Genomic DNA, 25,416 nt, shown 5'->3' with positions numbered 1-25,416 from the left:
TAATTTGAGGTAATGGAATTGAAGTTTAAACGGGATACGTGTGTTCTGTAAATAATTATTTTCACTGTTAAGACTGGCCTTTGAGCGTCTCGTGCAACGTTTGCCGAATCGGAACCCAAAAATGTTGAACCTGCAAGATGGGTCAGCAACGTTGACGTAAAACGTGTGCTTTCCGTGTGTATGGAAATGTAGTTTTCTAACTTCCTCCATTACGTTCTACCGAATAACGGCGACACTTGCAATGCACAGCATCTCCCAGTATGCAACTGGTTGTCGCTCCCATCGGTTGGGCAGCACACGAGGACTTGCTGGGAGTGCTGAGTCGAATCTTGCTTTCGCGTATCCCTTTACCGAGAGAAACCGGCTATTTTATTGCAAGTAAATCGAACACATATTAGACATTAGACAGGGGAAGTTTGATTAATTTTATCGGGTGACCTCAACAACTTGTTAATAATAGGGGTGGACACTAGCCAGTTCAGCAACTGCGTAACGCAAGTATTTATCCACAGTAGTGAACATCTAGCAAAGACCCACGATGGACCCGAGAGACGCTGCCCCTGATTCCTGGGAACAAGAGGATGATGTTGAGGCCCCGGTTGACGGGAAACTCGATTCCGAATTCGCCGCCCTCAACGTGAATGCCAAACCGTTTGTCCCCAACATAAATGCCGTCGAATTTGTCCCGTCCTTCTTTCAGAAAGGCCCCTCGGAAGATCCTGATTCCGGTGGTAAGTTCGTGGTCACTCGCGTTTGGCTAGATGGTTAGCTAGCTTGTTAGCAAGTTAACTTAGTTTGCTAGCTAACAAGCTCCACAACACACATGCGTCTACACTTCAGAGACCGCATAAAGTAGCTAGTTAACGTTAAAGGCAAGCATTAGTTACCAAATTAACGGTATTTAGCTAGGCTAGTTAGTTAGCATCCGAACGTTAGTTTGTTAGTTAGCTAAGTTACTGTAACGTTAGCTGTATTCGGTAGTTGATGGATTGTTAATGGCTTGTTTGTAGCTAATATTTTCGGTAGGTTTTAGCTAACTATAGTAACGTTATGTTTCTAACCACTACTTACTAGTTAGTTGCCGGTTAGCTAATTTAGCTTGCTTTTAGCCAACTGTCGCCGACAGTGTCTATAGTTACATACGTTAGCTAATATTAACCATATGTGAGGTTTTGGACATTCGAGGTTTTAGTTAACTAGGTAAAGTAGCAAACGTTATCATTTTACCAAATGTTAGTTACTGGCATAACTAAGTTTAACGTTAGTTAGCCTATCCTATGTCAGTCGTGTGACAATTGTGTACCTAACGTTGGTAAGACAAACGGTCCCACATTTTTTTTACTGTCTACGTGGGCTATGTAGTCAGAAATGGCTAGCTAAGACATTCTTGGCCAATTGTGCTTTTTTTTGTTGTCTATACCCTTCCCACAATGTAAGTTAGGAGTTCAAGATATGTACCCAACTAGCTACTGTAGATAGATAACTAGTAATTATTTGAACGGGTACAACCTTGCCCCTTATAAAGGGCAAGTTATGATAACTTTAGGAACTGGTAACTAGTGTTGACATTATTGGTGTGACGTGGACGATCTTGCTTTACATACGGTCCATAAGTGGAAGACAAACTTGTGAACAAAGTGTCCCATTTGAGCAGACCAAGAAAGCAGAAATAACTAGTCAGAGCCATTCATAGATGTTTCTCTTTTACGTTTTGATGTAATGAAAATGAGCTGAGGCATGTTTTGGTCAGTTCTGTCTTTTGCCAAATCCAATATGGAGGGGAATATGTAAGGTGCTTCGTCTTGAAACATAAATTACCATCCTTTCTAGAAAAGCTCTTAGGTTGTGGTGGTTATGCATTCTCTATTAGGCAATACTAACTTGTAAGTCATGAGGGGATTCAAATCTAGCTATTTTCCCAGTCTGATATTTTTGACCTACTACGGCCGTTTTCTTATCCTTTAACATCAGCTTACCTGTTAACCTGCCGAACACGCCTGTACAGGCTTTCTGCTGTTGATGGACATCACCAATGTGTGTTTATACTAAAGATATTCAACTGCTCTTGACGAAAATGGCAGCCCAGTAAAAGTATAGTAAACATCAAGCTGTTGGTGGGTTGTTGCATATAGATGGGTTAGCTGACAATGTCTCAAGTGGTTGACGCTTCAATGGGGCAGAAGTCAGATGTTGTGATTCTGGATGGCCAGATGGCTACCAACAATGACAAGAAACTGCCATGTGGGGAATTGTGACTACTGTCATCCAGTTTCATCTTGTTCTTGAGACCATGTCTTGTGTTTAGGTGTTTTAACTGATTCCATGTTAACTGAAATTTTCTAGCTAACCAAGAACTGTAACAATGTATTTGAGATCACAGGTGCTGATTTTGCAAAAAATGTTTCAATGAAAGTTGAAGAAATATAGTTTACATGTTGTCAACAATCTAAGCCAACCCGTATGTTTTGCCCCATAGTTGCGCAGGCTTTGGTTGTTGCTAAACAACCAACCTGTCTATAGTACATATTGCGAACCAGTTAACTGGGGGAACTGGTGTTGCAGTTTGTTGGCCTCATAAGAAGTGTATTAGTTGTGACCATTGTGGTAGACTGGAAGTGCGCTGGTCGGTAGATTTCACACCAATCCCACCTTAAATTTTATTTGATGAAAGTGTCTGATGGAAGAAGTGTTAATGTGAATACGCTCTACCTCTTTTTTTATAGCGGACGTTGAACCAGTTGTTGCCACCATGGAGGTCGCAGAAACTGCAGGTATGTATTAGAGGTCGAGCGATTATGATTTTTCAATACCGATACAGATTATTGGAGGACAAAAAAAGCCGATGCCGATTTATATTTATATATACAATTTTTTTTTATTTTTTTTATTTTTTATATCATACACACACACAAACACATTTTTGTAATAATGACAACTGCAACAATACTGAATGAACAATGAACACTTTTATTTCAACTTAATATAATACATAAATACACACACACACACACACAGCTCTGAAGTGACAATGATACTGAAGAGTCTGCTTAGGAGACAAATACTCTCAACTGTTTGAATAAAAATAGAGTAAGTTACCTGTGATGAATGTTGAAAACAAAAACTGTCATTTCTATATGCAGGAAATCCTATTTTAATAATGGGCATGGTAAGAATTGACGACCAAAGTGCGAGTCATAATTCCCATGACACCTTCTAGCAAAATCTGAAAAGCGGTTCCTTCATTTATTCCATAGGATATTTTTAGATTCACTTAAAATAAGGTCTGTGTTTCGTGTAGGCTTACACCACCTTGCCAATTTTATAACTGTGTAGATATCCATAGGACAAGGTAACTCTGATCAATATTGGCTAAATATAAGCGAAGATCATTTTTTTTGTAGAGTGGATTTATGAAAATATGTTGATAAACGTTACCTTATCCTAGTGAGATTTACACGGGTATCAAAACGTAGAGGCGGTTTAAGCCTGCACGAAACACAGACCTTATTTGAAGTAGATCAAGACATTCTCTATGGAAGACATGAACGGTAAAATAACGAAGGAACCCCTGTCAAGTTCAGCCGCAAGTTATTACAGGAATTACAACGCGTCGACTATTTCTCTCTAAACCATATACCTTTGACTAATCCGGAAACTATCACCTCGAAAACAAAACATTTATTCCGTTCCGTATTTTATCTAACGGGTGGCATCCATGAGTCTAAATATTCCTGTTACATTGCACAACCTTCAATGTTGTCATAATTACGTAAAATTCTGGCAAATTAGTTCGCAAAGAGCCAGCGGCCAAAACTGTTGCATATACCCTGACTCTGCGTGCAATGAACGCAAGAGAAATGACACAATTTCACCTGGTTAATATTGCCTGCTAACCTGGGTTTCTTTTAGCTAAATATGCAGGTTTAAAAATACACTGCTCACAAAAATAAAGGGAACACTTAAACAACACAATGTAACTCCAAGTCAATCACACTACTGTGCAATCAAACTGTCCACTTAGGAAGCAACACTGATTGAAAATAAATTTCACATGCTGTTGTGCAAATGGAATAGACAAAGGGTGGAAATTATAGGCAATTAGCAAGACACCCCCAATAAAGTAGTGGTTCTGCAGGTGGTGACCACAGACCACTTCTCAGTTCCTATGCTTCCTGGCTGATGTTTTGGTCACTTTTGAATGCTGGCGGTGCTTTCACTCTAGTGGTAGCATGAAACGGAGTCTACAACCCACACAAGTGGCTCAGGTAGTGCAGCTCATCCAGGATGGCACATCAATGCGAGCTGTGGCAAGAAAGTTTGCTGTGTCTGTCAGCGTAGTGTCCAGAGCATGGAGGCGCTACCAGGAGACAGACCAGTACATCAGGAGATGTGGAGGAGGCCGTAGGAGGGCAACAACCCAGCAGCAGGACCGCTACCTCCGGCTTTGTGCAAGGAGGAGCACTGCCAGAGCCCTGCAAAATGACTTCCAGCAGGCCACATGTGCATGTGTCAGCATATGGTCTCACAAGGGGTCTGAGGATCTCATCTCGGTACCTAATGGCAGTCAGGCTACCTCTGGCGAGCACATGGAGGGCTGTGCGGCCCCACAAAGAAATGCCACCCCACACCATGACTGACCCACCGCCAAACCGGTGATGCTGGAGGATGTTGCAGGCAGCAGAACGTTCTCCACGGCGTCTCCAGACTCTGTCACGTCTGTCACATGTGCTTAGTGTGAACCTGCTTTCATCTGTGAAGAGCACAGGGCGCCAGTGGCGAATTTGCCAATCTTGGTGTTCTCTGGCAAATGCTAAACGTCCTGCACGGTGTTGGGCTGTAAGCACAACCCCCACTTGTGGACGTTGGGCCCTCATACCACCCTCATGGAGTCTGTTTCTGGCCGTTTGAGCAGACACATGCACATTTGTGGCCTGCTGGAGGTCATTTTGCAGGGCTCTGGCAGTGCTCCTCCTTGCACAAAGGCGGAGGTAGCGGTCCTGCTGCTGGGTTGTTGCCCTCCTACGGCCTCCCCCACGTCTGCTGATGTACCGGCCTGTCTCCTGGTAGCGCCTCCATGCTCTGGACACTACGCTGGCAGACACAGCAAACCTTCTTGCCACAGCTCGCATTGATGTGCCATCCTGGATGAGCTGCACTACACTACCTGAGCCACTTGTGTGGGTTGTAGACTCCGTCTCATGTTACCACTAGAGTGAGAGCACCGCCAGCATTCAAAAGTGACCAAAACATCAGCCAGGAAGCATAGGAACTGAGAAGTGGTCTGTGGTCACCACCTGCAGAACCACTCCTTTATTGGGGGTGTCTTGCTAATTGCCTATAATTTCTACCTTTTGTCTATTCCATTTGCACAACAGCATGTGAAATTTATTGTCAATCAGTGTTGCTTCCTAAGTGGACAGTTTGATTTCACAGAAGTGTGATTGACTTGGAGTTACATTGTGTTGTTTAAGTGTTCCCTTTATTTTTGTGAGCAGTGTATATACTTGTGTATTGATTTTAAGAAAGGCATTGATGTTTATGGTTAAGTACATATTGGAGCAATGACAGTCATTGATTGATTGTTTTTTATAAGATAAGTTTAATGCTAGCTAGCAATTTACCTTAGCTTACTGCATTCGTGGCACAGGCAGGCTCCTCGTGGAGTGCAATGTTATCAGTGTTAGAGCATTGGACTAGTTAACTGTAAGGTTGCAAGATTGGATCCCCCGCGCTGACAAGGTAAAAAATCTGTCGTGGCCGTCATTGAAAATAAGAATGTGTTCTTAACTGACTTGCTTAGTTAAATAAAGATTAAATAAATCTGTAAAGAAAAATGGCGCCCAAAAATACCGATTTCCGATTGTTATGAAAACTTGAAATCGGCCATTCCGATTAATCGGTCGACCTCTAGTATGTATACGTGTGTGTTTTACACCTGTGGTCATTTTGCTCTGTTCAGCATTATCCATGAATAGCTTAGCTAGCCTCACAATCTATGGCCCAGCCTCTGGCCTCTAACAAAGTCCTCCGTAAATCCAGTCAATCCACTGTTCAACGTCCACCAAAGCAACTGTCACTGGTATGAATCACTAATTGATGCTTGTGGGCCTCAGTCTTCTCAATTAGCAGTCACAAAGTTCTGACATGTATCTAGTACAGCTTCTAGAACACATTTTTTGTGCACATTCATTGTTGCCATGGAAGCGTTCTGTATGTCAGCTATTTTTGACCGCTGTGTGTCCCTTCTAGTCTAATTATGTGTAGATGACTGCCAATTGACTAGCTAATGTCTTGTTACATTATATTTAGACAAGAACCCAACCTCTCTATTATAAGTACAAATTAAGGTGTGTTGTAATGCCAGTGAATTCTGTGAGGGTGCTGTACTGTGTCATAATAAACAGATTGATGCTGGCTCGCTTTGGTGCAGACAAAGACCAAACTTGATGTCTGGTGTGGCAACTTGGTGCCTTATTCCATTTAGTGGCTGCAGTTCCTAATTTTCTGCGAAACTGAAGTTTTGGACTAAAGAGAGATTTCTGCGCATGTGCAGGATCCGCTGGGTGCTTTCCCCTCCGAGTCCTTTGAGCTACTGCTCAGTGCTTGCTCACTCCGTGACTCCGCTGCCACTTGTTCGAAGAAACACTGTTCTTTGTCTGTTGTAACAGTAATCAAAGCGAACATAAGCACGACGCAACGGGCAATTTCTTTTTCATGGGGGGGTTGTTATTTAGGCAGGCTGTATGTATACAGCCTATCAACAAAGCAAGACTCACAGGCAGTCAATAATACGGGTGTAACGGTACAAACATTCGTACTGAGCCGTTTGGTACAGGGACCTTGGTTCATTCCGCACTGTGAACCTGAATGAATACATAAATACTCAAATCAAAATGCTAGGCCTGCGCTGCGTTGTATGCCTCAAGTAAGTCAAAGTTGGGAAGGAAAAAATTGGGCTATCCCGTTAGCGTCCCACATATCCTAGAGAAGTTAACGTCCAACTTGGCCAAAATCCAGAAAAAAGTAGCGCGCCAAATTCAAATGTATTACTATAAAAATAAATTTTTCATGAAATCACACATGAAAGACACCAAATTAAAGCTACACATGTTGTGAATCCAGCCAACATGTCTGTTTTCAAAAAGGATTTACGGGGAAGCACACCAAAACGATTATGTTAGCTCAGTACATAGCCACAGAAAAACACAGCCATTTTCCCAGCAAAAGATAGTAGTCACACATAGCAGAAATAGAGATAATATTACTCACTAACCTTTGATAATCTTCATCGGATGACACTCGTAGGACATCATGTTACACAATAGATTTATGTTTTGTTCGATAATGTGCATATTTATATCCACAAATCTCGGGTTTACATTGGCGCCATGTTCAGAAATGCCTCCAAAATATCCGGAGTAATTGCAGAGAGCCATGTCAAATAACAGAAATACTCATAAACTTTGATGAAAGATACATGTTTTACACAGAATTAAAGATACACTTGTTCTTAATGCAACCGCTGTGTCAGATTTAAAATTAAAAAAAACTTTACGTAAAAAGCACACCATGCAATAATCTGAGACGGCGCTCAGATTTAACAACATTTCTCCGCCATGTTGGAGTCAACAGAAATACGAAATTACATCATAAATATTCCCTTACCTTTGATTATCTTCATCAGAATGCAGTGCCAGGAATCCTAGTTCCACAATAAATCGTTGTTTTGTTCGATAATGTCCATTACTTATGTCCAATTAGCTACTTTTGCTAGCATGTGTAGTACACGTGTCCAAACGCTCGCGCAGATGCAGGCAAACGTCGGACGTAAACCTCAAAAAGTTATATTACAAGTCGAATAAACTGGTCAAACTTAGTAGAGAATCAATCTTCAGTATGTTGTTATCATTTATATCCAATAACGTTCCAACCGGAGCATTTCTTCATGTCTGTATAAGTAATGAAACGCATGGCGATATCATGAGGAATGCGCGTGACCAACAACTGGCAATCTGCCAGACCACTGACTCAAACACCTCCCATCCGGTCCCACAGCATAAGCTTCATTCCACGTTCTACAGACTGTTGACATCTAGTGGAAGGCGTATGAAGTGCAAACAGATCCATATATTACAGGGAATTGAACAGGCGATGACTTTAACAATGACCAGTCTCAGAATTCTCACTTCCTGTTTGGATTTTTCTCATGTTTTTGCCTGCCATATGAGTTCTGTTATACTCAGACATCATTCAAACAGTTTTAGAAACTTCAGAGTGTTTTCTATCCAATACTAATAATAATATGCATATATTAGCATCTGGGACAGAGTAGGAGGCAGTTCACTATGGGCACGCAATTCATCCAAAAGTGAAAATGCTGCCCCATATCAAAGAAGTTAACAACTAGAGCTTATGCGCACATTGTAATCAAAACTCAAATCTTATTTGGCGCATTTCAATCTGTTCTTTTGTGAGGCGCAGCCGGGAACTAGTTCTGTACGATTGTGGGTGGTGTGTTTGAAAAACCAGGACGATTCTCCGTTGTTTAAATCTCCAGTTTGGAAACCTTTTTGCTTCCCAGAAGATTACAGCGGCAATGAACAGAGTATGTCACCACTGATCAACAAAAATGCATTTTCAACTGCCAACGCCTCGAACATGACACATTTAAGCCGACTTCACCTCAGTGGCGCAAGATGGAAATGCAATACAATAACTGTCTCCCCTCTGCATTCAAGCAACCCTTTCCAGCTGATTCTGCCACAGAAATTACAAGAGCGATAGCTATGTTTTATAGCTGCAGATATTTGCGCCTATTCTCGTTTGTTGAGAAGAATAGGGGGTTTCATCACCTCGTGAAAGTGCTCAAGCCACGTTATAAACTTTGCCCTCTCGCACCTGTTTCAGCAAACAGGTGTTAGTCCCCCCTCTATGCAAGCAAGCTAAAGAGGAAATTGTCAATTAATTGACCAATTGTGTTGTAACTGTGTTGCACTTACTACAGATGGATGGACCAACAGGGCTACAGAGCTACTTCACTGTGACAGCCCATCACTTTACCCTGGAGTGGGTAATGAGAACTACTGTGCTACAGATGCGCCTCACTCGAGTCACACGTGCGCATATTGTTCTTTGTAAGAAAACATTATAGCATAGGCCTACACAATGTCTGAGTCATGTTTACATATTGATTTTACACACATATTGCACTTATTTTATTGTTGTTGATGGGTAGTCGTATGTTTTCATTTAAGAAAATACAAAGTGTTGGTATTCCTGATTGTGCTCTCATCAGGTATTATGACTCATGATCATAAATGGAATTGGTAACTGTTGGCATTTCATTTTCTGCTTTACCGAACCATGACCCAAAAACTGCCATACCCACCTAAGTGGGTTTGGTGAACCGTTAGAACCCTTGTCAACAGCGTTGGCTATTGGGAGGCAGAGTTCTTTATCAGTAAATATGTCGGCATAAATCAAAAGATTTCATCACAAAACGGATTGTTTTGCGCCAATGCAAAATGCAGACTTACATCTTGCTTGTGCTACAGCAATATCTGTTAGAACAGACAGAGCCTTCATATATATTTTTGGAATGTTCGTTTCAATCAGCTTTCCAGAACTGAGGCAGATAGACGGGCTACATGTCAATCAAATTGGTTGAGGGTTCAGTAAAGTGTGAGTAAAGCATAGTTTGTTTCACTTTTGTATATTATCCACTTCACTTGCTTTGGCAATGTTAACATATGTTTCCCATGCCAATAAAGCCCATTGAATTGAGTAAAGAGAGACTTGTGTGTGTGAAATAACATGCGCAGAACATGATTTGTCTCATTCGTTTTGAGAAGTTGGCGGTGGGGCTGGAAACTCTGTATTTGTAGCCTCTGCCTATTCCATTTTCCACTTTACCCCAAAGTGTGCACTCAACCTCATGGTGAAGTATAATTAAAGTTTTACAGATGAAACGTCTGCATATACCAACCATTTGATCTCAATCAGTTTCATGGGGATTTTCATTTAGATCTTGAGTTCTACAGTTTGGAAGTAGCCTGCAGTTCTCTAAAATTATGAGCAGTAACCAGGTTTTCATCCATTTTTTTATGGGAGTAAAGTACGTCGGATAAAAAATTTAGTGACAGGCCTGATGGGAGTAAAATGTGGGGAACTTTCAAAATGTCGACAAAACTAACTACGCTAGACAATATGGGATCTTTTTGTTGGTTTAACTGAATTATATGAAATGTCTGTGGAAACACTTGTGCGCAAATATTGATATAATAACCATCATAAACTTGGAGTCAGTCGATGGCATGTTTGGTCCTCCCACTACGACTCGTTGTGAAAGCATGTGGTTTAGGCCTATTAGGCTACAGATGAAATAAGTTATGAACTTTACAGGGTGGTGAAAGTGCAAGGTGATGAGCTTGATGCTCCTTTCCTATAAATATTGAGGGTCTTATTCTGGTGACATGATGATCGATGCTTGGATGCCATTTTGACAAATTTAAAATGATCTCGCTTTTTTGTCTAAAATAATAATAATATCAGGTAGGCTATATGTGCTCTTTAGCCAAAATCATGCAGATAGCGCTGTTGGCTAGAGCGCGCGTGCCAATTCCAGAGTTGGCACACGCTATATAACGCACATTTTTTGTGTTGAGAAACCCATCAGTTGAAAATGTGCAGGCAACCCATTTAACTTGACCTGCAAAGGGTATTTTTATGTGCACTGTCAGCACGCACAGCCTTATATCTGCAACGGGTACCTTTGATGGAAACACGTCTCTGGTGGGGAAATGCGCATGTTGGTTTTTATACAGATTTGAGAATGTTAGCGTGAACCTGTGGTCAATTGGATGGTAACCGAGCCAGTGAGTGAAGTTTAGAGGAGATGGTGTTAAGAAGCTGTAGCATAGCCTACCTGTGTGTTTAGTTTAAATCAAAGCACTTATTTTGAGTTTTGGACAAGAGTAACTAGGAACATTATACTAGTTATTATATTATGTAGAAGACTATCATTATGTGATCTAGCAGACATTGATTCAGCTTTGATCTAACTTTATTGAATGAGCACCATTCGTCTGAGTAGAGCAGAGACTGTGGGTAAAGTAGAGAATCCGACATGTGCAGAAGCTTTGGAACCTTTCGCTGTTGGGAAGAGGGGTCCAGAATGATCCCCGGCCACTCCATTCAATTAGTCTGACTTTTCCTGTGACTGGCAAAATGACTTCAGCCTTCCTTACTGTTGAGGTCTTACATAATTTACATTAGGCTAAAAGTTGTGAATGTGCAGGATGGAAGAAAGGCTTGAAGTCCAGCCAAACAGGTCCGGGCCCAGGCTGCCTTGGAGCACTCACTGACCTCTAACCCATATTCTACTGCAAGTGTTTCCTGGTCCTGGGGAACCAAAGGGGTAGACATGCTAGTTTTCCCCCCTAGCATTGCACATCTGATTTTGCTAATCAACTAATTTAACCTTTGATTAAGTGGAATCAGGTGTGTAGTACTAAGTTAACTAAATGTGCACCGCTTTGGGTCCTCAGGACCAGGATTAAACACTACGGATTTCACTGTCTCATAGTTGGAATGATGAGCCATGCTCTCTGAGTGTCAGCATGGTCTGTCTTCACTACTACGGTCTTTAAAGCCTATAGGGTGCTGAACGGTTACACTATTTCAGGTGTTGAACGGCTTTTTCTAGAAATCAAAAGGGAAATTGTATCAATGTTATTGGAATGAACTCTGACCTTAAGCTCTAATGTTCTGTAGATTTGGCATTCTGTAGCTTTAGCTGTAAAATCTTATGCCAGAAGTTTAGCTGTAGTAACCATTAACAAGCTTCGTAGAACAATACCCTCATTGCTAATTAATATGCTCTAACTGTACTGTATGAGTACTCCGCATCATTGTCAGCCTGTAGTGTAGCCCTAGTTAGGTTTTCCCCTTTGAATATTAAATATTATAGATAAAACACATGTAATTAGTTTGCCATCTAAACTAAAACATTTGTAGAGAAATTTAATTTACCAATTTCTTAGCTACGGTGGTAGGCTTTTTCACATCAAACCTGAGACCAGAGGAATCTATTTTCAAACTTAAATCATGATTACTTATTCCACACCACTAATGCTCTGTTTGGTTTGTCACTGGTCAGCCCCGGTGGAGAACGGCGACTCTGAAATGATCACAGAGGAGACATGGGACCTGAAAGGGGTGGAGCCCAATGAGGAAGAACCAGGAGGAGGGCCTGGTGGCGACGGGGGACCAATAGTTGTTGAGGAGATTCTGGAGGAGGAAGTCCTAGAGGAGGAGGAAGACTTGCCAATCATGCCTAAAGTGGTCGCCCTCCCACCAGACGCGCCCAAGAAGGAACATGTGAACGTGGTGTTCATCGGTCATGTTGGTGAGTGGGGGCACATCTGCTTCTTTCTTCCTCTTTTTCATGGCTATTGCAGTGGTTTCACCTACTATCACTTAGGTGTGTGGGTCATCTCGGCGTTGCTCTGTTATTTCTTGGGGTTTCATTTGATCCAATAAAACATGTTTATTGGCAGCCCTATATAACATCCATGGTGTATAGTTGTCACTGGCACACCTGGATTGCTGATTGGGGGATCTGTCAAAGAAACAAATCTAGGGGAAACGATGCTATTGGCTTAATAGGAAACAGTGGAAAACCAGGCAATGTTTTGTATTTATTTTTCATTTAATCGGCCCTGTTACAAGGCTAGACAGCACAGGCCATTTTTATCTGCTCTCACCACTCCCTGTTGTCCATCATCTCTCCCTAGATGCTGGCAAGTCTACCATCGGAGGACAAATCATGTGAGTATCTCTCTTTCTGTTGTGGTTATGATTCATTCAGTCCAATGGGGCTTTTAACACCTGTTGCATTTCTCACCACCCCTCCACTCTTTGCTCCTTCCCCCTCTCTTCATCACGCCCTCTGGTTATCCCCTTCCTCACTGATAGGTATTTAACAGGCATGGTGGAGAAGAGAACTCTGGAGAAGTATGAAAGAGAAGCCAAGGAGAAGAACAGGGAAACCTGGTGAGTTAAACTCTGCTTTTTACCAGGGTCTACTGCAAAAGGTATATGGTATATGACTAAAGCCTGTCAGTATAACAAGGGTTTAACCCCCTCCCTTCCTCTGTCTGCCAGGTACCTCTCCTGGGCTCTGGACACTAACCAGGAGGAGCGAGACAAGGGGAAGACTGTGGAGGTGGGCAGAGCGTACTTTGAAACTGAGAAAAAGCACTTTACCATCCTGGATGCGCCAGGCCACAAAAGCTTTGTGCCCAATATGATCGGAGGAGCGTCGCAAGCTGACCTGGCTGTGCTGGTGAGTCCATAGTGTCATGCTGTTTTTCAAGGTGTGTGTGTGGGGGGGGGGGGGGGGGGGGGGGCTGAAATAACTTGTGGCTGCAAATACCAAAATATCCAGTTGAGAGACAAAGATCTCTTGAAATGGTAAATATAAAGATTATAAAAATAACGATTTGAAATTAAGAAGGGACCATGATAAATATTTGTTTACCTGATCGTAAAATACATTATTTTGAAATCTACACAGCAATGTCATGGTTCCTTGAATGATTTTCAATGTGTATTTCTCCTGCCTAGGTGATCTCAGCCAGGAAGGGAGAGTTTGAGACGGGCTTTGAGAAGGGTGGACAGACACGGGAGCACGCCATGTTGGCCAAAACGGCAGGGGTGAAGCATCTGATCATCCTCGTCAACAAAATGGACGACCCCACAGTGAACTGGAGCCTAGAGAGGTGCGCAGTTACCACTTAGAGCACAGAAATCACATCAGGCTACAGGAAACTGGTAGTCATGAGTGCTTGCTCCAGTTTCCATAAACATGATAACACCCATTACAGACAAGATGATATAGGGATGGTCAAAGCCTAGGGTGGAATCCTTTGTTGATGTAGTGTCTTTGTAGAACCTTAACGGAAATCATGCATACATTGACATCATTTCAAAATTTGCTCGAGTGTTTAACATTTATTCTCATGCATCTGAAATCCAGCTCAACCCACTCTTTGTTTTTGTTTAATCTGAAACCTCAGGTACGAAGAATGCAAGGAAAAACTAGTGCCATTTTTAAAGAAGGTTGGCTTCAACCCCAAGAAAGACATTCACTTCATGCCCTGCTCCGGCCTCACAGGAGCCAACCTCAAGGAGCCTGTTGAGTCGTGCACTTGGTATACGTGAGTATCACCAGCTTTTACACTGCTGTTCCTGGGCTGTGTTCACTAGGTACGAAACGGAAGAAAACAGTCCAAAATAGAGAGGTACTATCTGTTCTTGTCCAGTAAGAAACGCTTCTTCCTTCTCTGTTAATGAAGCCACACCAAAGGTACTATAACGTTCCAGTGTGAATGGATTGAATATTCTCCTGCCGCTAGTGTCCTGACCTGTTTATCTCCTCTCTTTCTGTCTTCCAGGGGGTTACCATTCATTCCACATCTGGACAGTTTGCCAAACTTAAACAGAGTGAGCGACGGACCAGTCAGATTACCCATCGTAGACAAATACAAGGTGAAGACGACCACATTATGAAACCTTCATATTTTTATTCTATTGCCAGAAATATGGCAACGAACTCATTATATTTAAGTGTTTATTTAGGTATGGTTGTCCTTTACATGACAGTATTTTGATGGTCAACAACTGTAGTGAGCCATGTCATTCGTACTGCCCACATCAGCAGCTACACTGTACATGTAACATCCTATTTCCTGGTAATAAAAAGCCTATTAAACCACACTAGTTTTTAAGCCTCTCACACAACTGTAGAAGACCTTCTTCTGACTTGGGTTACTTAATCTGGCCTCTTTCTACTGTTGTTCCCCACCCTATAGGACATGGGTACTGTCATCCTGGGGAAACTGGAGTCAGGGTCCATCAGTAAAGCACAGCAGCTTGTCATGATGCCAAACAGGGTAAGACATTCTGCAGCAGCCTGCCATGGAACATCCAATGCCCATCAGAGCATTAGAGCTATAGCTAATCCTAGCTAATGTGGTGGCAAGTATCTTAAGCCAGAGTTGTTTAGTCATAGGTCTTTTCTTCTCCTATTTTCCATTTCACTCTGTGCCACACGGTATCTCCCTCTGTTGTTGTTTTTTACCATAAAGGTGTTCGCTCCATCTCTTATTATGAAAGTGTGTTAATGGCTGCGTATCCCTTCCTCCTTCCATCCCTCCCTGTAGCACACAGTGGAGGTGTTGAGCCTGCTGAGTGATGACGTGGAGACAGACGATGCTTCTCCTGGAGAGAACCTGAAGCTAAGACTGAAGGGCATCGAGGAGGAGGAGATCCTGCCAGGCTTCATCCTCTGTAACGCTGAGAACCTCTGCCACTCTGGACGCACCTTTGACGCCCAGGTATGCCAGTCACCACAGATACTAAGGCGGTTGGAGTTGGACCGTAGTCCTGTCTGAATGTCGCCCTAATGGCAAACATATTGGATTTATTGGTGTTTGTTTTTACTCAGTATTGTGTTGTGTGTTCTCACAGATTGTCATCATTGAACACAAGTCCATTATCTGCCCTGGTTACAATGCTGTCCTCCACATCCACACCTGCATCGAAGAAGTGCAAATTACGGTAAAGATACTGTCATAATGCCATAACCTACAGAAGGAACCATCTTAATTTTGAATCTGCAATGTATTCCCTTTGATCTGCACCTGACAAATAGTGTTTTAAAGACATGCCAGTATAGTTATTGTGATGGTTCCGCTCCATATCTAGGCCTTAATCTGTCTGGTAGACAAGAAGTCGGGAGAGAAAAGTAAGACGCGACCGCGCTTTGTGAAACAGGACCAGGTGTGCATTGCCCGTCTGCGCACCGCCGGAACCATCTGCCTTGAAACCTTCAAAGACTTCCCCCAGATGGGACGGTTCACCCTACGGGATGAAGGTACGGGCCTCTGCCATCACTGGGACTGTTAGTAGGCGGCAGGTAGCCTAGCATTGAGCCAGTAAAGGAAAGGTCTCTCGGTCGATTCCCCAAGCTGACTACTTGAAAAATGGCGATTTGCCCTTGAGCAAGGCACTTAACCCTGATTACTTATGTAAGTCGCTCTGGATAAGAGCGTCTGTTGAATGATGAAAGTGTATATGTAAAATGTTAGTAGTCCCTAAATGGCCATGCTGGAAGGAACAATGGTTTAAATGTAGTCCAAACTGAAACCACGGTTAAAGTAGGGCTGGGTGATATACTGTATTTTATGATATACCGGTATTGATGCAGGGATCAACCGGTTTGGGTTTTTACTTTACCTTCTATACCGGTATTTGAATGTTTGGTTTGTTAAATGTGATACGCCATGTGTAACGTACATTTTTATAGGTTACTTCGCTACTTGAGTCATCTCTCTCCGCTCTTTCTCTTCGTGCCACTTTCCACACAGACCTAGCCACGCCCCCTGTCACTCAAGGAGTGCATTTAATGTTCCTCAACCAGGAGACACTTGCGTTGAGTCTGCATGGTCAATGCAGCACATGTAACAATGTTGATGACAACAATGCTGTTTTCACTTTGCTTCTTAATATAAATCCACTATTAGTGTGTTTCTTACTTCAGCAAACGACTAGTTTGACTTTTCTTAGCAAGTTGCCCTAAATCTTGTGAGACGCTAATTGTTAGCCACTAATGCTAATAGCTAGCTAGCTAATAAATGTACTGAGTAAGAGCAAACATAGCTAGCTAATACAGCCTGATAATACCAGTGGTGGTGTAGACTTAAATCAGCATGTTTGTGCAACAGTATCTTCTAAATCAAAGAGGAATATGCAAAGCAATAATATGTTAGCTACATGAAGTAGTTAAGAGAGAACATGCAATGTAGCCAAAGCTTACAGGGTTCCCTAGGAAACACGTATCAACACTTTAGTTCTTTCCCTGTCACAATAACTCCTCCCTGGTATTTTAATTCGTTGTCATCTCAAACACTATATTCAAAGTGCCCACTATTATATTCTAACTAATTCGCAGGTCATTGCAACATTTGGTTAAAAATAAGTCCTTGATTATTTTCCCATATCGTGCAGCCCTACATGGCAGTATGGAAATTCTCAATTGAGCAGTGGTGTAAAAATACTTTCAAGTACTACTTAATAGAAAATTACTCAAGTGAAAATCACCCAGTAAAATACTAGAGAAAGTATTTGGTTTTAAATATACTTAAGTATAAAAAGTAAATGTAATTGCTTAAATGTACTTAAGTATCAAAAGTAAAAAAAATAATTTCAAATTCCTTATTTTAAGCAAATCAGACGGCACCATTTTCTTGCTTACGGATAGCCAGGGGCACACTTGAACACTCACCAATAATTTACAAACAAAGCATTTGTGTTTAGTGAGTCCTCCAGATCAGAGGCAGTACATGACCAGGGATGTTCTCTTGACAAGTGCGTGAATTGGACCATTGTCCTGTCCTGCTAAGCATTCAAAATGTAACGAGTACTTTAACGTGTCAGGGAAAATGTATGGAGTAAAAAGTAAATTATTTTCTTTAGGAATGTAGTGAGGTAAAATTGTCAAAAATAAAAAATAGTAAAGTACAGATACCAAAAAAAAAAACTTAAGTAGTACTTGAAAGTATTTTTAGTTAACCTCTCTAGGGTATGTGGGACGGTAGCGTCCCACCTCGTCAACAGCCAGTGAAACTGCAGGGCGCCAAATTCAAAACAACAGAAATCCCATCATTTAAGTTCCTCAAGCATACAAGTATTTTACACCATTTTAAAGCTACACTTGTTGTGTCCGATTTCAAAAAGGTTTTACGACGAAAGCACACCAAATGATTGTTAGGTATGAGCCAAGTCACAGAAAAAGAGCCATTTTTCCAGCTAAAGAGAGCAGTAACAAAAAGCAGAAATAGAGAAAATTAATCACTACCTTTTGATAATCCTCATCAGATGACACTCATAGGACTTCATGTTACACAATACATGTATTTTTTGTTCAGGAAAGTTCATATTTATATCCAAAAATCTGAGTTTAGGCAAGACGCTACTGTATCACTTGGCAAAAAGCCTGAGAAAATGCAGAGCGCTAAATTACTATAAAATCTAACTTTCATTAAATCACACATGAAAGATACCAAATTAAAGCTACACTGGTTGTGAATCCAGCCAACGTGTCAGAATTCAAATAGGCTTTTCGGCGAAAGCATACGATGCTATTATCTGAGGATAGCACAATAGTAAACAGAGGGAGAAGCATATTTCAAGCCTGCAGGCGTGACACAAAACACAGAAATAAAAATATAATTCATGCCTTTGACGCGCTTCTGTTGTTGGCACTCATATATGTCCCATAAACATAAGAAATGGTCCTTTTGTTCAATTAATTCCGTCGATATATATCCAAAATGTTCATTTATTTGGCGCGTTTGATCCAGTACAACACAGGTTACAACTTGCTCAAACGTGACGACAAAATATTTCAACGGTTACCTGTAAACTTTGCCCAAAAATTTCAAACTACTTTTGTAATATAACTTTAGGTATTTTTTAACGTTAATAATCGATAAAATTGAAGGCGGGATGATCTGTGTTCAATACAGGATTAAAACGAAATGTAGCATGCCTTTTGGACATGCACTTCAATCAAACACGACACCTGGAGTGACTCGACTTCAAGATGGCCGTATTTCTTCATTACACAAAGGAATAACCTCAACCTATTTCTCAAGACTGTTGACATCCAGTGGAAGCCGTAGGAACTGCAAGAAATTTGCTTAGAAATCTGGTTTCCCAATGAAAACTCATTGAAAAGACAGTGACCTCAAAAACAGTTTTAGAAACTTCAGTGTTGTCTATCCAAATTTACTAATACTATGCATATCTTATCTCCTGGGGATGAGTAGCTGGCAGTTGAATTTGGGTATGCTTTTCATCCAAACGTGAAAATGCTGCCCCCTACCCTAGAGAAGTTAACGTATCTTTACTTTTGCTCAAGTATGACAATTGGGTACTTTTTCCCACCACTGCAATTGAGTGCAGGAGATGCAGAAATGATAAGTGCTGACATTCGTTTTTGTTTTATACTGTTCAATTCAACCATCAGAATAGGGAAAGATTCTTTGAAATCACTTAGAATGTATGCGTTGCCACCCTAGGATCACTCACTACTCATAAAGCAAATGTACAAATGTTATTATTCAAAGACTAAAAACAGTCATACTGTCTTTTTTTTTATACCGTGATAGAATATTTTGGTCATTGCCCAGCCCTAGATTAAAGTCTGTTAGTGGTTGAGTTGCATTCGTGGTGAAAAAGTACTGTTGGTTGGGGAGTGGGGTAGAGGGGATGGGGCCCTAAAGAGGAGAAAGTCTGTTGGAGGGGGTCGGAGAGTGGAGGGGCTCCACTTATGACGTTTTGATTTAAATTTAAAACTAGCCCATTTGGACATGAGTAGACAGGGGCTTTGCTGTTAACCTACGTCTCTGTGTCCTCTCCCCAGGTAAGACCATTGCCATTGGTAAGGTGCTGAAGCTCGTTGCTGAGAGGGACTGAAGCGGTTGCATGGGAGTCCCCGGTCACAGTCCGGCACCATGGTGGGGTGGTGGTGAAGAGTGGGGTCAGGGGTCATTGATGGGAACACAGGCGGCGGTGACGGCAACTCTGCTCGCGGCCCTCTCTTCTCCCCCCCTTGACCTGTCGATGATCAGCTTAAAAAACTTCTCTGAAAAAGAAACCTGTTTTTAAGCAAATGAAAAACGAGATCAAGTACACACGAGTCAGCTTTCTCATATTGAGAGCTCAGCTATGCCATTTTTGGGTTGGGCCCTGCCCCCAAACCATTCCCTCACACCCCTACTCTGGTCTACTCATGACCATAAAACACAATTGTTTTCTCTTCCAGTTTTTTTTATTTTTATTTTTTCTTCCATTGAAAATGTAAAATGGCAGCAGTTATATCTGTAACCAGACGAGGACCAGGATTTGTTTGTAATACAGAAAAATATATTATTTACAAAAAAAGATGTTTGAGAATTTAACAAGTTGAAACCAAACTGTTATTATCTTGGTTGTACAAAGGGTTGCAAATATCCACTAATTTCCCAAAATTCACAATCAGGGGGGAATAGGCAGGGAATCCGTAATCCTCCACCAGGATTTCTGGAAAACCTGGGAATTTTGTGAATATTAATGGATTTTTGCAACCCTAGTTGTACATGTCTCCCATTGCTTTTACCCACTTTTGGTTTCTCTTATATGGCGTTCTGGCGGTGTGCTTGAGCGCCTTCACATGTTATTAAAGCAAACTACTATGACAATAAAATATAAAAATTGGAGAAGTGCTCGTTCTTTATTTGGGCTGTTTCACAGAAGTGTTTAACGTTAGAGGAAAAATATAATTAAGTTGACATGACATTTGTAATTTAATCTTTATCATGCGTACCAAAAAAATGTGTCTTTACCCTGTGAGAAAGATGGAATTTAGTAGAGCTGTTTCATGGCACAAGTGTGTTCAGGCAGTCCTTTTCAAAGCCTAAAATACTTTGTTTCAACCCATACAGAATGTGCCCTACAGCTGGATATTTGCCTGTGTGTAATGATGACCACTTGTGTACCTTTTATACTCTACTAAATTACATGACCAGCAGGTGGCGCCTCTTCTCCCCCTTTCAAGTTTTACTCTAATGGATATTGTTTTAATCACAGATCAATTTAATAAATCAAACATGACTTGTATTTACGCTAACCTAATTATCCATACACAACTGACATCTGGACCCAATTAGAATGTCTATAATACTCTCCCATACCATAAATTACCCATTCTCCATAAGCATCATGCCCTTTTCAAACTTAAATTATATCAATTTGTAGCATTCAAATGTACAATATTCAATTGATTTTATTTGTAGAATTTGGTCATCAGGCCCCATCAAAAACAGTCATGGTGGCCATAGCCCTTCCAACTGACATCTTAGAAAGAATAATGTACTGTTCCATTTTCCCATAATACATAGCCTAAAATGCCATGTGGGGAGAATATACTGTATGTCAACTGGAGCAAAGCAGAGATTGTCATGACATGGAGGGACACAGAGCGGGATAGGGAACTACAGGGTGGGGTCACTGTTCTGTGTGGGCGTGGCTTTGGCCATAGTAGTTGTTTTGACAGTAGTCATCAGAGGAGCAGCCAGCCAGCCTCTGACCAACACTGGGCAAAGAGCGAGAGGCAACACAGGCGAAACGCCTAATGGTAAGTGAGGACATCGTTTTTTTAATGGTTTTGAATTAAATTGGAGACTACAGGATTTGATTGAATGTAAAAATGGGATGGAATTTCTTTTTACATGTAGTTTTATTGCAATTTTAATAAGTCAAATAAGATCTGAAATGGTGAGCTCTGCAATGACAGATTGGTTGATAAAATAGTAAACCGTACATCTCAATGTATGTCTGTGAAGTATCAGTGATTGAAAAAGTCCTGTACTTTTAAGTGGTGTCTGTTCTGATTTGTTATCCCTTCCTCAGCACAACCCAAGGATGCAATCCACAGTGGTCACGGTGTCAGACATGGATCGTAAAACCAGCCGCACCAACCATGAGACCCAGGACACTGAAGCAACGACCCCACTGAACCATGTCCCTGACGGGGTCACCCTGGGCACTGACGTTCCCTGCTGGTACTACTTCACCAGGCCCATCCTGGCCATCCTTATCGGCGGAGTGCTGTTCGGCTTGGGCACGGCCCTCTCCCTGCTCTACTTCACCCAGGTGGGGAACGTGCCCTACCTGCTGGGTCCTGTGTTCCTTTCTGTGGGGCTCATGTTCCTGGTCACGGGGCTGGTGTGGGTGCCCGTGGTGAAACAGAGACTAGAGCACAAGGCTCTGACCAAGGTCAATGGCAAGGCGCTTCAGGTGCACGAACAGCACTGAAGAGCCATGGACTCTTCAAGCTAAAACTATGTTCTGTTTTGTAGAGTAGGTCAACCGTGTTAGTGGGGTTTTCTCCCAACATAATTATGAAAAGCACACTTCCTAAAATATGTATAAATGTGTGAGGCAGGTATAACATAGATGGATTTGTATTTATTAAACCTTTATGCAGGTTAGTCTTCATATAGATTCCATTTTGCAAGAGAGACCTCTGTGAAATGCACTGTTTATCTGCTGTATGTAGCTGTCCTCTATCTAGGCCCTAATACAAATATGGGATTGAATGACTTCGTCCTGTAAAAGTGAACATCATGTGATTGCTCTGTTGGAGGGTTTTAACGTGATCAGAACATGGCCGTGCTGCTGCGGCCCAGGCTATCCCATCTGTCTGTCTGATTGTGATCTGTAATAGTTGTTGTTTTTCCACCATAAGCTGCTGTTTTCCTTGTAGCTGCTGTTGTAGTGGATTGCTAAATCCTTTAGAAACAGGATTACAGAGTCAGAAAATTCTACCGGACATTATTATAGCTGATTGTTGAACTCATGATGGACAGTTGGACACTGATTGGTAGTGGGTGCACCCTCCCTCTGTCCCTCAATACTGCTGCTGGATTAAATAATCTAACCTTTTATGTTTCTGGGTCAAAAAGGCTGTGTCCATCTGGTCAAAAGCAAAAAAATGTTTAAAGGAGGTGGGGCCAGTGGGATTTGAATTCGGTCTAAGTTAGCCAAAATGTTTACATTTTTACCTAAACTTGAGATGTTAGTTTTACATTGCATTGTGCATTTGTTCATTCAATCATTCATGTAGGCTACTCTGATTCCATGTAATATCCAACATTGTGAGAGCAGCAAGTCTTCAGATACCCTTTATCTTCTTTCTAAATGTGTAATTTTATTTATGAACATAATGCAGCAATTGTGTAATGAATAATAAATTATATTTGATATATTAGTCTTTTATTTTCAATGTACAGTAATAAATTGTATGGGGGCACATGTTTTTCTGTACAAAAGACCACAAGGTGGCAATAGGCCTACACGCCATTATTTAGCAGTCAGGTGAGAGGTTGGGTGTATAACATTATACTAAGGCTGCAGACAGGCAGTCCAAATCATATTTTTTCCCACTAATTGGCCAATCAGATCAGCTCTGATAAGGATCTGTGAAAAGATCTGCTGGGATTGGTCAAACGAGTAATTAGTGGAAAAAATATCAGAATATGGCTGCCTGTGTAAACACAGCCTTAGAGGCTTTTGTGTCTGTCATTACTGTTTTAATTTATAGAAACAATCTGGCTGTGAATAGATTTCTGCCATTATGTTCTTTAGAAATGAGGGAGAGAAACACGTAATGAGTCAAATGTTGTCCAGAATGTCATTCCACAGGTGAAAGGAATATCAGCTTGTGAACAGACCTTAGTGTGCCATGTTCGGGGTCTCTGCATATTGGACTGATGACCGATATCTAGAAAATCAGAACCATCATGGCTCCTTTCTAAAATGTATGTCTCACATGTCCTACCTCCTTTACAGTATTAATATGGCTGGTGTCATGCCAGTATCCCGTCTACCCAGCCCTCCCTCACCTGTCTACGGCTACCACGCCCCACCTCTCTCTGTGCTGTGCCCTGTGCTGTGACACAGGAAAACCTGAATAGGGGCGAGCTTCCTCACCTGTCTCACCTTACCTGTTCAAACAAACGGCTCCGTTTGAAACTCTTCCCCAACCGAATTCACCGAATTCCACCAGGAAACCAACCGCAAATGATAGTTAGAAAAGGTGGTCTAAACAAAGTATTTGTTAGGCCTATCTCCAAGCCAATTTAGAGACATGGAGCCGACGTACCGCGGTCTAGGGCGCTGTTCCTGCGCCTTTTGGTTGGCAGTGTCCTTCGACATATTCGGGCTGCTCGTTCTTTTGATCGGTGTTTTTGCGGATATATTCTTCTATGACTTTTTAATCTACGCCGGGGCCATCATCATCTTCCTCAGCCTCGTCTGGTGGGTGTTCTGGTACACGGGCAACATCGAGGTCCCCCCGGAGGAGCTGGAGGATGACGTCGGGCTCTTGAAGAAGGAGCGGGGCATCGCAGGTGCGGTGAGGCGGTTATCCAGCCGTCTCTCCAACAGTGTCAGGAACTCTCTGCGGCGGAATGGAGCCCCCCCCCGCGGGGTCGCGAGAAGGGCAGGGACCGGGCTGTCTACGACGCACATGAGGGATGCCCAACAGCAACCGAAGCCCCCGCCTGTCGTATTGACGATGGGGCCGCTTTATGAGGACATGCACACGGTGTCTGCATCCGTGGACACTGACATACCTGTCCCGCACACAGCTACAGAGACATCGGCCATATGATGCGCAATGCGCACAAGGTTAGCCTAATATTTCCAATCGGTCATTAAGCCATTTAGGCTATAGCCTAGGGATACATTTTGTTATTGGATAGGCCTAATTTTCATTAAACATGTGCATAGATTATAGGTTTTATAGGCCAACTTCATTCTAGGCTATTGTTTTTGCTTGATAATAGCCCACAACTTTGATCCACAATTCAGTAGGCTACAATGTTCCTTATAATAAAATTAAATGACAATGTGTTTCAGTGAAAGAAACTGTGTGATCTAATGGAAACAGACTTCCTTTATCTTTCTGTTAACCATTAACGTCATTGAATGGCAGTGCACGCCTAAAGACAAGCCCTGTTCAAACAATAAACTGTTTCTGAGAGGGCGAAATAGAGCTGCTGCTACATGAAACAAAGAAACGTAGGTTGACCAGGAATTGTCTATCTTAGGAGTTAGGACACATTTTTGACATCGATCTAAACTGATGTAAGCTACAGTATGACTGTATGTTGCAACTATGACATGAGGTGACCATATATTTTGTCCAACAGAAGTTAGAGGCTTGGCAGCACTGAACCCCATAAGGACATTTCACTTGTCCATCTCACAATGTTTACAAGCACATTTCGTTTTTAATATTGTCCTATGGGATTTTTTCTTTGAAACATTTTGTTTTTAAAATCAAATTATGCTCCTCAGTGAGGACTTTTTGTTTGTTTTATGTTAATTTTGTGAATACTTTGTGGATAATTGATGCAATACTTTGATAATACAGAGATTTTTTCTAGCAAATATGTCAGATTTTCATTTTTAGGTCTAAGTGCTACTGAGAAGGTGCTTGTTGTGAACTTGACCTGGCACCTGTATTCTACATCCCCGTCCACAGTGGTGATAAGCAATATAGCACATTAACGACCTTTGTACCCTATGGATTTCCCTACCTTTATTTATACAGACATTACTTTTGTATGTCCATATGGCTGCCTCATCATGCTTTATGATTCCGAAGGTGAAAACAAAACCTTTTACCTGTTTGTATTTCCAACTGACAATTCTCAGATTTTTGCCAAACACAGTACCTACACATTGGCTAGAATAACATACAGTGGGGCAAAAAAGTATTTAGTCAGCCACCAATTGTGCAAG

At 41.7% G+C, this 25,416-nt stretch overlaps 3 protein-coding genes across 4 annotated transcripts; all 3 read left to right on the top strand.

Moving 5' to 3' along the window:
- Positions 1 to 280: 280 nt before the first annotated feature.
- LOC120034532 (eukaryotic peptide chain release factor GTP-binding subunit ERF3A-like) lies at positions 281 to 20,324 on the top strand. 2 transcript variants are annotated; one of them, XM_038981127.1, is made up of 14 exons: positions 281 to 731; positions 2,724 to 2,771; positions 12,158 to 12,406; positions 12,795 to 12,828; positions 12,976 to 13,053; positions 13,165 to 13,345; positions 13,627 to 13,781; positions 14,079 to 14,219; positions 14,457 to 14,550; positions 14,874 to 14,954; positions 15,225 to 15,398; positions 15,532 to 15,621; positions 15,769 to 15,937; positions 19,490 to 20,324. In XM_038981127.1, exons 1-14 carry the CDS (start codon positions 539 to 541, stop codon positions 19,540 to 19,542), a joined length of 1,740 nt encoding a protein of 579 aa, XP_038837055.1. In that variant the 5' UTR covers positions 281 to 538; the 3' UTR covers positions 19,543 to 20,324. The 2 variants fall into 2 exon arrangements, with proteins under 2 accessions (XP_038837055.1, XP_038837056.1); XM_038981128.1 differs by lacking the exon at positions 2,724 to 2,771 and having other exon boundaries at positions 19,490 to 20,322.
- A 1,204-nt stretch (positions 20,325 to 21,528) lies between these two features.
- LOC120034278 (phosphoinositide-interacting protein-like) lies at positions 21,529 to 21,921 on the top strand. Its single transcript, XM_038980782.1, has one exon. The coding sequence runs from the start codon at positions 21,529 to 21,531 to the stop codon at positions 21,919 to 21,921; it is 393 nt and encodes a 130-aa protein (XP_038836710.1).
- A 1,652-nt stretch (positions 21,922 to 23,573) lies between these two features.
- LOC120034534 (transmembrane protein 238-like) lies at positions 23,574 to 25,416 on the top strand. The gene has a single exon (XM_038981130.1). The coding sequence runs from the start codon at positions 23,756 to 23,758 to the stop codon at positions 24,278 to 24,280; it is 525 nt and encodes a 174-aa protein (XP_038837058.1). The 5' UTR covers positions 23,574 to 23,755; the 3' UTR covers positions 24,281 to 25,416.

Source organism: Salvelinus namaycush, chromosome 41 (assembly GCF_016432855.1).
Source record: "Salvelinus namaycush isolate Seneca chromosome 41, SaNama_1.0, whole genome shotgun sequence".
Classification (NCBI taxonomy): domain Eukaryota; kingdom Metazoa; phylum Chordata; class Actinopteri; order Salmoniformes; family Salmonidae; genus Salvelinus; species Salvelinus namaycush.
Note: the sequence above shows the minus strand (reverse complement) of the source record. Positions and strands in the feature narration are given on the sequence as shown.

Excerpts from the sequence above, each read along its gene's own strand:
- LOC120034532 (XM_038981127.1), top strand. The coding sequence starts at position 539 with ATGGACCCGAGAGACGCTGCCCCTGATTCCTGGGAACAAGAGGATGAT. Across the intron at positions 12,407-12,794 it reads GGTGTTCATCGGTCATGTTG|ATGCTGGCAAGTCTACCATC; the intron begins GTGAGTGGGGGC and ends ATCTCTCCCTAG. Across the intron at positions 15,622-15,768 it reads TCGAAGAAGTGCAAATTACG|GCCTTAATCTGTCTGGTAGA; the intron begins GTAAAGATACTG and ends CTCCATATCTAG.
- LOC120034278 (XM_038980782.1), top strand. The coding sequence starts at position 21,529 with ATGCAATCCACAGTGGTCACGGTGTCAGACATGGATCGTAAAACCAGC.
- LOC120034534 (XM_038981130.1), top strand. The coding sequence starts at position 23,756 with ATGGAGCCGACGTACCGCGGTCTAGGGCGCTGTTCCTGCGCCTTTTGG.